General features: G+C 39.1%; 1 protein-coding gene across 1 annotated transcript; it reads right to left on the bottom strand.

Moving 5' to 3' along the window:
- Positions 1 to 11,294, bottom strand: jak3 (Janus kinase 3 (a protein tyrosine kinase, leukocyte)). Its single transcript, XM_088077627.1, has 23 exons — positions 11,051 to 11,294; positions 10,748 to 10,865; positions 10,395 to 10,512; positions 9,050 to 9,195; positions 8,590 to 8,884; positions 8,049 to 8,168; positions 7,759 to 7,916; positions 7,561 to 7,672; positions 6,952 to 7,132; positions 6,256 to 6,380; positions 5,949 to 6,080; positions 5,742 to 5,829; positions 5,211 to 5,335; positions 4,935 to 5,073; positions 4,524 to 4,675; positions 4,119 to 4,269; positions 3,548 to 3,675; positions 3,202 to 3,391; positions 2,919 to 3,043; positions 2,342 to 2,514; positions 2,121 to 2,238; positions 1,871 to 1,984; positions 1 to 1,037 (listed from the first exon to the last, which is right to left on the bottom strand). Exons 1-23 carry the CDS (start codon positions 11,247 to 11,249, stop codon positions 936 to 938), a joined length of 3,309 nt encoding a protein of 1,102 aa, XP_087933753.1. The 5' UTR covers positions 11,250 to 11,294; the 3' UTR covers positions 1 to 935.
- Positions 11,295 to 12,654: the final 1,360 nt, after the last annotated feature.

Consider the following 12,654-nt stretch of genomic DNA (forward strand, 5'->3'; position numbering starts at 1 on the left):
TGCTGCCAACAGATGGTTTTATTTAACATATGTAAATAATGATGTCAATAAGAGTACAAAATACAGTCTTCCTTATCTTCACTTCAAAACTACACAATATAAACGCAAAGATTTTTTTTCTTAATGCATTTTTAGACAAGACACTTTTTAAATTTCTGTAATACATCACCCTTTGACCCATAGAAGTCATGCATGTTGGCCTATACAGATGAATTAGATTCATGCCGATGAATTGTAATAGTGTGTTTCAGTGATAACACATTTATCATGTAAATACATATAACTGTTATTGTCAGAGATTTCAGTCTGCAAATAAATTGTTGCTACATTTAACGGTCAACCATTACCATCACCTTTGCATGGCCTCACAAGGCCTTGAGCCAGGGTCTTCGACCCGTCAACGGGCCTGCATAAGGAAGGCATTGTAGTAAAATATCCTTTATCTGTCACAATTCTTGATTCTGAAAAAAATGTGCACCTTGTGCATGTACATAGTACAGTTTTTACACTGTTTCTACTTAACCGTGTTATGACAAACAAAATCATGACTCATCACAATTGCAAGATCTGTAAAAAAAAAATCGCAATATAATTTTTTTGCAACATCTGCACCTTTGCCATCAAAACATCCATTCTGTACTGCCTGATTGATAGCTTTCTTTTATATTTGTATTCTGTGTGAAAGTACCCATGACAAAAACAAGTAAAAAATAGTAATAATACATTGATTAAATTGCATGAAAGAAATACCCGTGCTGTGTAAAGACTCAGAAGTGTGATCAGGGGGAGCTGTATTGTTGTGAACAACAACTGTTTATATCATATGCACCACATGTCATATAAAACTGAAGTTAGGTCAAGGTCATCTTGTATTTATAGTTCATGGTCCTCCCTCTGCTATCTGCTATATATTATCATTAGCCTTTGATGTTCTCTCACTCATCCTGCATGATAGTTTCAATTTGGATTCCCAGGTCAGAGAAACTCAGCCGCTCCTCGGAGTCGTACGCCCAGCACTGCTTCATTAAACTGTACACCTGGTGTTACAATGAAACAAATATTATAACTGACAGTGCAAAGACCTGTTGTCTTACTGATATTTTCTTAGTATAGCAAGACAGTTGCAGCAAATAATTTGGCAGTTGAAGGTCAAAATAAGATATTTAAGATAGGGATGCGTGATATTGGACTTTTTACAGATATCCAATATGGTGATATGCAACTCATTTGATTGATAACCAATACCGATATCGATATATCCACTTTTTTCCCCACCTAATTTTGGTGATCATCAAGTCTCTTCTGTGCTGGAATTAACATAGCATTAGGCATACTCTTATTATGGTGGCCCACCAGCAGATGGAGACATAAAATACAGTGCTTTTCAGTGCATGTAATACATTACATACATTCATTCATCGAGCAAAATAAGAAAAACACTTCAACTTAACATTCATTCATTCTGCAAAATAAGTAAAACACTTCAACTTAACATTCATTCATTCTGCAAAATAAGAAAAACACTTCAACTTAGGGTTGTGTTTTGTATGTGTTCACTTTGTCAATAATAGAAAACATATTGGTTTGTAATTTAAGCAGAAATCAACATGTTGGCTGATTTAGATATTTAATTTCAAAGCCAATATCGACCAATACCGATGACATGCCGATATTATTGTGCATCCCTAGTTTTAAATATGTATCATGACCACAACTTAGAAGGTAGTAGGTAACAGTAAAAGGTGGAATAAAAAGACTAGATAAAATGTGGAAAACTTGCAAATAAAATACTTTCAAATTAATTATTATCAAGACTAGAGTCTCCAAAGAGGCTACTGTGTTTAAAATATTGAATCTAGAGTGAACATACCTTTGGTGGACAGTTTGGAGGAGCTGGCAACCTCCAGTCATTCTTTAGAATATTTACCAGATACATTGCAATGGAGGGACTCTGCACATTGTGCCCAATCTCCTGCATACACAGCTAGAACAGTGACATTAAGGCAACATTTAATAAAAAAAATGGTGTGGCAGTTTGATAAAGCAATTCTTGATGATATAGAAATATTTTAAGAAATTGTCCATGCATTAATACATGCATGGATGGTAAAGTTTCTTACTCGTTTTGGGTTGGAGTTTGTGTTGCAGTAGGAGAAAAGTTCATGAAGAACGACTCCAAAACTCCAGACATCTGACTTGTGGGAGAATTTGGATTCATTGATAGACTCTGGAGCATACCTGCATTAGACGAGCAGTGTATGGTCAGGGTCTACAAACTTCAGACAGTTAAACATTTCGGCTTTAACTCTTTGGATTATTGGCGAAACAGGAGGAAAGCTACCAGAAAATGGGGCTCTCTCCAGGCTGGGTGACTCGGTAGTACTCCTTGTCAGTCGGAATAATCTTGGTCAGCCCAAAGTCAGCAATTTTCACCAGCGACTCACTAGCCACAAGGATATTTCTGGCCGCGAGGTCTCTGTGCACGTAACGCAGGCTCTGCAGGTACTGCATCCCCTGGAAAATTAAAACAGTAAAACAGAAGAAAATTAAATAACCTATTCCTTTTCCTTTTTTTAATGCTGTGCAGCCATTCTTTGTTACTATCTTACAGGTAGTGAAAATAAAGCTGATTTATGGAGCCACAAGAAAAGATGTAGGCTTCAGACAGCTGCCTTTATTGTATATTGTACTCTATGACTTTGACTAAATTTCTAAATTGCTGCTGTATTTCTCCCAAATACACTTTTATGAGTCCTGTAGAGTTAAAGTTTTGCAGGAATTTCTGTCACAATCTGAATTCAGGACAACATCCATTTCTGGCAGTAGAGTAGAGTAATACTCACAATACTCAATAGCAACGATGTAAAAGCTGTAAAACTGTGTCAGAAATTGAGCTCATACGTATATCTGAGTCTTACTTTACAGATCTGCGAAGCAAAAAGCAGCAGCCGCCTGGTATTGACATTAATTTGGTTACTCTCCAAATAACCAATAAGGCTGCCGTGGGGCAGGTACTCCATCACCAAACTCATAGTGCGGCGACCTGTGAAGCCAAAAATTTAACAATAAAACCATCCAGCCCAGAAAAATGATAAAATGATAAAATTATGACTAATGCGTCTACCATATACTATAAAATGTGAGTTTATTGAAGTTAATTATCTTATTGTGTGCTATTTTTGCATTGAGCATTGTTATTACCCGCGCTGTAGCAGACTCCTCTGTATTTGACGATGTAGTCGCAGTGAAGAACGCTGAGCATCCTGACCTCTTTCTTGAAGTCCTCAAGGGTCGACTGCTTATTGGGCTGAAGCTTCTTCACAGCAACCTGCTCACCTGTGTTATCGCCCAGCGGGTCATAACGGCAAAGTTCCACGCTTCCAAAGTTTCCCTAGAAATGTTGTCACATTCAAAAGTTGAATACCTCACCATACATGTGCTACTGCAGGAGAGGATTAAGTGACATTTTGAAGGTAAAAAGAAGGTTTTGTTTGCAAAGATTCTCAAAAACTGTGGGACTCTGGTTGTTCTTCAGCTGCAAACGTACTTTTCCCAGAGGGGAGATGTAGCGAAGGTGTCTCTCCTCAAACAGTGTCTGGTCATGATGAGCAGGGCTGAGTGCTTTCCACACAGGGCTCTGCGTGACAGGCTCAGCGCCATGAAGTATCACATAGTCTGCCATAGAACACAATTCATATTTTTTATTAATATTTTCTAACGGAATTTGTCAATTCCGAAACACTACCTATGTTGAGAGGACCAAAGGAAAAGCAAAAAAAAAAAAACAACAACACTAATTACAGTGAATTTGTGCTAATGCCTAATTTAAATAAAAAAAAATAGAAAAGCCCGATCTAGAGCCAATACTTGATTTATCCAGATTCTGTAAAAGAGAAGCTACTCTCTATGTAGATAGAAGGGGCTCAGTCTAAGGTAACCAAAATGCAACGGTTCTTATTTTCAAGTGATTCTAAACTAATAAAATAGCTTAATATCCGTATACGTCTTCAACATTAAGCATAAATGAGCCCTTATGAGCCCTAATAGATGCCCCTACACACTGAACCTTTAAGACTGGCCCTATTCATTATCAGCTGAATATTGATCCACATGATTACCTGAAGTGATCAGACTGTTGAGCTGACGTATGATACTGCGACAGGAAGGTCTGAAGGGTGCCTGGTAGTCCATACATTGACTGATCAGATCGGCTAGCTCTGTCCACTGTGAGGGAGGCAGCTGCTGGAAGGTCTTATAAAACTTCTGCTTCTACAGAAAACACAGCAGTAGTTTATATTATTAAAAAGCTTAGATAGTAAACTGCAAGTTTGCAATTATGCTGTTCCTTCAGGTTTGATACCATAAGCACTTAACACCGTCAGTCTATTTTTCCCTTTCCTTAACTATAGTAGAGCTCAAAGTTACTTGGACTCACAAGCAGCTTGCTTAATTGACCGTACTTTGACAACCTGTCACTCTAACAGGTACTTTAAAAGTTTGTTTAAATTAAAAAGTTGTTGTACATCGCCTAAGTCCCAGCCTCGCAGCGGAGCGTTCCCACCGTTGAAAATTTCCCACACGGTGGCACCGAAGCTCCACTTATCACACTCCAGAGACAGGTTGTCTGGTGCCTGCAGCACCTCAGGGGCCACCCAGGGGATCCTGTCCAGGATCACTAAGCAAACACACACAGAAATGCATTTTTACACACACATATGAATAATGCAAAAGGACTAGGTATCATATTTGGAATGGGTTACACCACTTGACTGACATTAGTAGTTTTATGTTGTCTTACATTAAATCATTTAAAAAACTTTATTTTCTCCTGACTGTTTAACACAGTTTACATAGTATAAATGGACGTCATGGTGTTATTTAATTCTCCGTTAAGTCAGATGCCTCATGGTTAGGGGGTATGCTCCTTGATTTACCATCTATGCCCAGCATGGCCACGCTGATGCCAGGGTCACTCAGCTTGATGAATGGAGAGCTGCCCTGCGATGGGTCACCCTCTCTGGCCAGCAGCAGATTTTTGGCACAGATATTTCCATGAACAATGTTCTTTTCTTCCTGCAAAACCGTTACGGGTTAATAGTGACTTATTGTAGTGTGCCGCATTGCTTGACTTTTAACTAACCAATGCTGCTGTGTGTTTTTGTAACTTCTTTCATAAGATCTTATGTTTTACATCAGAGAGCTTATCTTACCAGAAAGTTGAGGGCAGACGCGAGCTGTTTGGCTACGTCAAGTTTCCAGCTCACTGACACAGATCTCCCTCTCTTCAAGTAAAGGTCAAGGGCCCCGTACTCAACAAACTCCTGCACCATGATGTCTGTAAGCACACAGCAGGGTTTGTCTCTACAGCTGTGCTTCAAAGCCTCTCATGCTCACCCACAGACAAGGGACTGAGTCGGGGTCATATGAGGAGTCCATGTGAAGATTTGACCCAATATGAATAGAATGATTTAATATTTTCAATAATTCATTCACAGATTCACAATTAGTTTGTTTTGTTCTAAATGTAAGGAATTTTACAGAAACAAAGCCTGTAAATGCTTCCTCTCTGAGCCAGAAGTTACCTAATACTGATTTCAGTCTCTCCTTGTACCCACACTGACAGATTATTCACAGAATTTTAACACGTCTTAAACATACAGCAATCAAACCTAAAACAATCATTTAACTGTAACAAAATAAGGGATAGTCTGGAAGTTGGTTACAGATTAGTTTGGACTTACTTTTTACTCCATGAACACTGATACCATAAACAAGGAGGAGGTGTTTATGTGAAATCTGGCTCATCACGCTGGCAGCTTCAAAGAATGACTGAGAGAAACAAAAGATAAGAAATCAATGTGTATCAGGTTTAAATGAATGCATTAGATACACTTATAATCCACAAAGATATAAAACATTTCTTTGTATTTTAATCTGAAGAAACCCACCTCCCAGCAGCTTTTGTGAACAGCATCCAGCTCTTTCAGGAAAACATCAGTCACATGTTTCTCCCCATCACGAATGTCTACTTTGCGACCTTTAAAGATTCGAGTGAAAGATCCCTGTCCGAGACTTTCACCCTAACAGAAAAAAGCCATAGAGAAACATAAATAACATTCTACCCTTGAGGTACCTTTTATATTAGTTTAACCATACAACAATAATAATAATAGGAGCCATAGTAGCAACATTTGTTGTATGTAATAGTGATCGTATTGGTGGAAGGGTTAGTTGAAGTCAGGTCTACATACTCACCCACTGCAGGTCTTCATATTTGATCATGTGGAACTGGATATGACTGAATTTGTTCCTTTCAGGTGTTGGGGACCCTTGAGCTTCTACAGAGCTGCTGTTGCGTATGATGATCAGATTTGTGAGCTCTGTCGAAACAGTACAAAACATGTTTATCTATAAAGGTGGTAAATATGAACACACAATGTCTCAGTTCAAGCTTTTTTCTTCAAATTAAGACAGCTAGCATATACTTGGTTTTCTGAAAACATGGGTATAGCATCTGACCAGGATAAGATGTTAGAATACACAAAAATTAAAATATCTGGGACACTAGTGTGGATTTAAACATACTTAAATTTGGGGTAGGCAGTTTTCTGGCAAAGGCCAAAAAGAAAAAAAAAAAAAAAAAAATTCTTTTATATGGGTTTGCTTTGCAGTTTAGGCAGTTGCTGCTAATGCTGGAATAGCACCTTTTTCTGCAGGATTCTCCACTATTGAGTCAGGCTTTCACTGAGGGGATGTACTCATGCACATGCGTTTAAACATTAGCCTATATGAACACCCTCTTTCTGAAATGACCTGTGATTGGCCAAAGTCTCTGCTGCCTACCCCAGCTTTAAAGTTCTCTCAAAACTAGTAGATTTGTAAATATGTATAATCACAGTGTAGAACCTAATCAGGGACAGTTATACCAGTGCGTGTGAGCTGAATACACACCTTTGGGTCGGGGTGGACAGCAGCGGCCCAACTTGACGGGGACTTCAGCCAGTAGCAGCTTGTTATGTTGGTAATAGCTGGTGAGTTTTTTTAAACTGGAAAATGATTTGTCGACACCAGGAAGACTGTATTCTTCATTCTTGATAATGAGACAGTCCTTATAGTCAAGTCCAAGTGGAGTCTGCAGAAATATAAAAATTACATTGAATCTTAACAACACTGAACAAGAGAGTCTGAAGTTGAGTTCAGAAAGAATTGAAAATGGCAAAAGTTGTAAGTTTATATCTATATAGAAGCAATGTTCAGAAAACCATTGAATCAACTGCGTAAAGACAAACTTTTATGATTGCAATGAGAACTGTGATTTTCAGCAACAGTGATCACAATCACAGTCTTTTTAATTTCATATAATATTGCAATTCTGTTTAGTCTGTCACATGCTGAATAGTTAAAGGGCATCAAAATATCTTTTTTGGTCATCAGGTCCCTCAGGCACATAAAAACGTGGACAAACATTATTATTACATTGCTCCCCATAATAAATTTATATTTCAAATTTAAATCAGTCGTTTTTCTACATAAATTGTTTCTTTCACAAGAACCCCCTACCTGAACACAAACCGTGAGGAAGTAGTTGTTGTAGTTGTTGGGACTCTGCCGGAGTAGGAATGTACCACCTTTAAATCCAGACTTTTTCAACTTGTTGACCGCAAACTCTGATCTGATCGAACAAGATATGAAGTACATATCTAAAATGGTTGTGTGTGAATGGTGGTATTGGGTTCAGTATTTATCGAAATGACTCACGTGATTGGGCCATGGCAATGGTTTTTGATTCCCTCCAGAAGACTTGGAGGAGCAATGTCTTGACAGAAGTAGTGGTTCGAGTCTGTGGTCAGCCTGAAGTAGCCATCAACAAGAGACACAAATGAAAGTGCCTCCTTGAGACTTTGGAAGCTGGCTTCCTATTGTGGAAATAAAGAATAAATAGACCTGATCTTCAAATCAAAAGAACAGAATCTGGAAAATATAAATAACATTTTGATTTAACAAAAAATAAGGATTTGGAAGTGTTAACTGTAAAATATGTCCCTTACCAAACACATGTCATCTTTACGGGTTATTGTCACTATCCTGCAGTCTTGGGGAACCTGTTCATGGCATACCCTCTTTATGCTGATGTCAATGATTTCTTTAAAGTCACAGAAGGTTTGCCACTCCAAAATTTAAAAAAAAAAAGTCAGAAAAGAAGATTAGTATGGCCACTGGAAAATGTAGAGTTACACTTTGCATATCTTAAAACAGCAATGCATTTTAGCAAAGCCATGTTTTAATCTTTCTAACAACGTGTTTTCCTGCTGATTCAAGAGGGTTTTTACATCATTTGTTTAGCTGCAGTTAGTTAGCTAAAAGTTCATCCTTAAATGTATTACAGACATTCAAAATCAGCACATCTGGAGATACATGTGTTAAAGTCTTTGTACCTGAGATTTTGTCGAGTAGAAATATAATGTTGCATAAAACGAAAACACTCCAGTTAAGTGCAAGTGCCTTGAACTTGTATTTAAGTACAGTACTTGAGTAAATGTACTTAGTTACATACACCACAATCTAATCTGAAATTGAACTTGTTCTTACCAGGGTACCATCAGGTTGACAGCTCCCACTAGTTTCAATTCCAGTTTCCCCAGTGACCCGCACATGAGAGAAAGCTGACTTTGAAGACTGATTCACTTGAAAGGTTTCACTTCCCAGGGAGAGCTCGATGCCTGCCAGTTCAATCAAGTACTTGAGCTTTAAGCTGCACTCGTCTACTGAGCAGTTGCCAAGCTTCCTTAAGAATCGCTTGAGCGTGTTTCGGATTCGGTAACGATCTAGGCGGTTTCGTCTCTGGATGTCATGCCGATGTGACTTAGGAAGGCATGATTTGTAGCTGAAAGGTTAAGAGAATAAAATTTGTTGTCATTATTGCAAACTAAATATAACAAATCGTTTCAAAACTTATGTTAAAGTGTTTCTATTTCTGAGAGAAGAAATGTAGTTTTACAAAGTTCTGCCCAGTTTGGGCAAATTGAAACATTATCCAAATTTAAAATACCTGACAGTCTTGCAGAGCTCTCTTACACTCTGATTGCGCTCTTTTGCCATTCTCCACAAGTCCAGCACTGCAAGGCTGAGGCAATCCTCCTGAGCACTCAAAGGTGGACACACTCCTGCCTCACTTGCAATAAAGTCACTTCGCAGCTATGTACCAAAAGAAATGAGTGTAGACATGGTCTTTAGTATATGGGCAAAATTTACTGTTGGACACTTTCATACTCAAAATATGCATTTTTTATGCTTTATCATAAACATTTAGCAAGATTTGGGATAGAAAACAATTAGGCTTTGTTCAGACTGCCAGCCCAAATCCAATTTTTGTCATATCCAGATCGTATACAAATTAATTTGGATTTCTACAGATGCATCTTCAGTCCGGATGCTGTGGTCATTCAGATGGATATGAATGACCACAGCATTCAGACGGTCACAGAGCCTGTCAAATGTCCCGCGGCACATTTGAAAATTGGCACATCACCTGCCATCATCAAATGTGCCGAGGACGACATGCTCCCACCAAACAATGTTTTGTGAAAGTCGCCAAACCTCTCACTGCACTGTGGAGCCCGCCATGAGTGCAGCTCGAAACATTTGCAACAGTGTCCTCAATCGCTTGGTGGTAGATGATTGAAAACGCAAGTATTTGGATGGCGAGATTTTATATCTCCATTTTTCCGCTGCTCATACTTCCGTGTTGGAAATCCGCATCACCAGCATCACCGATGCCTCCGTCGTTACCACAGCAACCCATGCAGCTTGATCAGTACAGAGCGCTGATGTGCGGACGCAACAAATCTGATCTGATCTCTGGCAAATGACAGTGCGAACAGTCTATCTTCATGATCCGATTTGAGAAACATATCGGATTTGCCTGCAGTCTGAACGAAGGCTAAGAATGTGGGCAGAGAAGGGTAACTATGTAGCCATAAGTCGAAGGGTATTTCACATTAGAAGCACATGTATGGCACCGTAGGAGGATTTCTCTCTAAAGATTTATCAAACCACCTCGTGGATAAATGTTAACTTATCGAAGAATTACATAACACTAAAAGAATATTGCTGGTATGTATCCCCCCAAAAAAATCTGAAATACTGATTGATATCCATCATACTACATTAATACATCCAATAAGATACTCCTTTATTGATCCCCAGACGGAAAATTCAAGTTTTGCAGCAGTAAAGGGTAAAGGTCACATAGAATAAGATATAATATAATAAAAGATCAGTATACTGTGCAAAAAATACAAATTGAATAAAAAGTAGATAAATAACATGCAAAATAAATTTAAAAAATAAAATAAGCAATAAATGACATGTTTTGTAATTTTTTCAAACTTTACCTGAGCAAAGACATAATCGATGACACTGTAGTCAAGAACTGGACTTATTCTGTCTCTGGTCAGACTGTAGCGGTATGATGGTCTCGGTCCTTGTCCAAACCAGTTTCCGAAGAAAAACCTGCACACCCAAAAAAAATGAGTTCATCATTCATCACAATGTAGCAAACAACAAACTAAAATGTTAACTTCAATGTAAATTGACTTTTGATACTTTGGTCACAAAAGTCTTCATTTATGGTCTTATACGCCATGCCATAAATTATCTTCCATAACATAACTTGCATAAAAAAGTGTAATATAAAGTTCTTCCTAACGTAAAATATGGAATGGTGTTTCAGATATCTTTCACCTACCTGACTCTAAAGTGGACTTGTATGTTTTCTTCTGTGTTGAACATGTGTGATGGAGGATACCAGAACGAGAGATCAGCAGATGCCAAACCAAAAAGATTTTGGTACACTGGTAACACTCCTGGAGTAAGAGATCACATTTGTCGACATGGTGACACCATTATGACTTACCTTGCAATTAGCATTTTGCACACTTGAGAGAACAAATACAAGAGACACTAGACTCAGACACTAAATATTTGAGCATAAAATGCTAAGTGTGGTGAGAGGCCTTCAGTCAGGTCTATGATTTGAGAGAAATCTTACCGCATTTTTTGCCCACTTGGATGCAGACATTTTCAGCTGAGATTTGGCCAGATGAAACATGTATTGTTGTTTCACCCTTTGTGGCTGGGAAGAAGTAAAGGTGTACTTGTAGATTGGAAGCAGTGCTTGAACTGGACCTCTGACTGCCTTCCCGCTCTCTGATAACCAGAGGGGCCAAATCCTCCTCACTGAGATCCATGTGTACTCTTAAGGACAGAGTCAAAATACTTTTAATTATTTTCAAACATCTGTAAAAAGAAAGTGATACTTTGATTAGGATGACATAATTTCAGCAGTTTAGCTAATATTTTAGACAAGGACTTAAGCAGAACAACATCAGCAAGAGTACATGTGTTGCTCGGGGCCCCAGGATGTGGCTCCAACTTATCCGCATATTTGACAACACAAGAAATTTGAACAACACCTGGACAGTGTCAAGGCAAAGACAATTGCCCGCGCCGCGCTAATATACCGTCTAGCTGGCAACCCCTGAGGGAACCACCACGAAGGCCCTGTGCATTTCCACCGAGGCCCTGGTGTTCTCCGCTGCCGAGCACTGTGCTCCAGTCTGGTGCTGTAGCCCACATGTCAATAAGCTGGACACTGCCCTCAACTCTGCCCAATGGACTGTCTCCGGATGCCTCAGAGCTACACCAACAAACCACTTGTCTGTCCTTGCCGGTGTTGCTCCAGCAGAGATTAGACATGAAGCAGCCACACTGCCTCTTGTTCGAATGGCACAGACAAACGAATCCTACCTCCTCCACAAGATAGTCACAGAAACACCACAGCGCATGCACCTCAAGTCCCAGCGCCCCTTTGCCACACATGCCCAAGAACTGCTCCACACAACAGTAACAGACACCTCCAAGGCCTCCTGGGTCAAGGCGAGATGGAGGGACCAGTGGTCATCAGCAGAAACATCTAGGCTTCACCATTACATCAAAGACCCCACCGTTGTTTCCAGCCAGCAACTGCCCTAAAAGCAATGGATAACCCTGAACCGTCTGAGGACTGGCATAGGATGCTTCGGGGCAGAAATGCAGAGGTGGGGTCTGGCAGTGAGTGCCCACTGTGAATGTGGAGATCCATTACAAACTCTAGACCATATAATATACAGCTGCCCCAAACACCGGCCACAGAATGGGGATTGTGTCCTTATTGACCTGGACGTGGATACACTGGACTGGCTTGCCTCAACTGAGCTGAAGGTCTATGGACATACGCCAGAAGAAGGCTGATATTGAAAATGGTATAACCCTTTGTTTTGGGCGCAGTGTCACTTAATCTGTTGTGAAATATTCAAAAAAAAAAAAAAATTTCAAAAGTCTGTAAAAATAAAGAAATATTTGCCTGGTAGTTTGTTATAGTTGCATCATTTCTAGCCACAGAAAGTGATAACCCAAGAACTGAAATCATAATGTTACATAAAATGAAAACACTCCAGTCACACTCTACTGCCGTTTCCTGCTTTAATGTGATTTTCTCCTCTTTGTTCTGGTGTTTAAATTAAATATAGTAAAAACTTAATACACTGTCTGAAATATCTGAAGTTTTTCTCAGTAAGAAGTCTGCTATGAAATAGTAAATATATATCATCAATA

Source organism: Plectropomus leopardus, chromosome 5 (assembly GCF_026936395.1).
Source record: "Plectropomus leopardus strain MGB_pleo_1.0 chromosome 5, ASM2693639v1, whole genome shotgun sequence".
NCBI lineage: Eukaryota > Metazoa > Chordata > Actinopteri > Perciformes > Serranidae > Plectropomus > Plectropomus leopardus.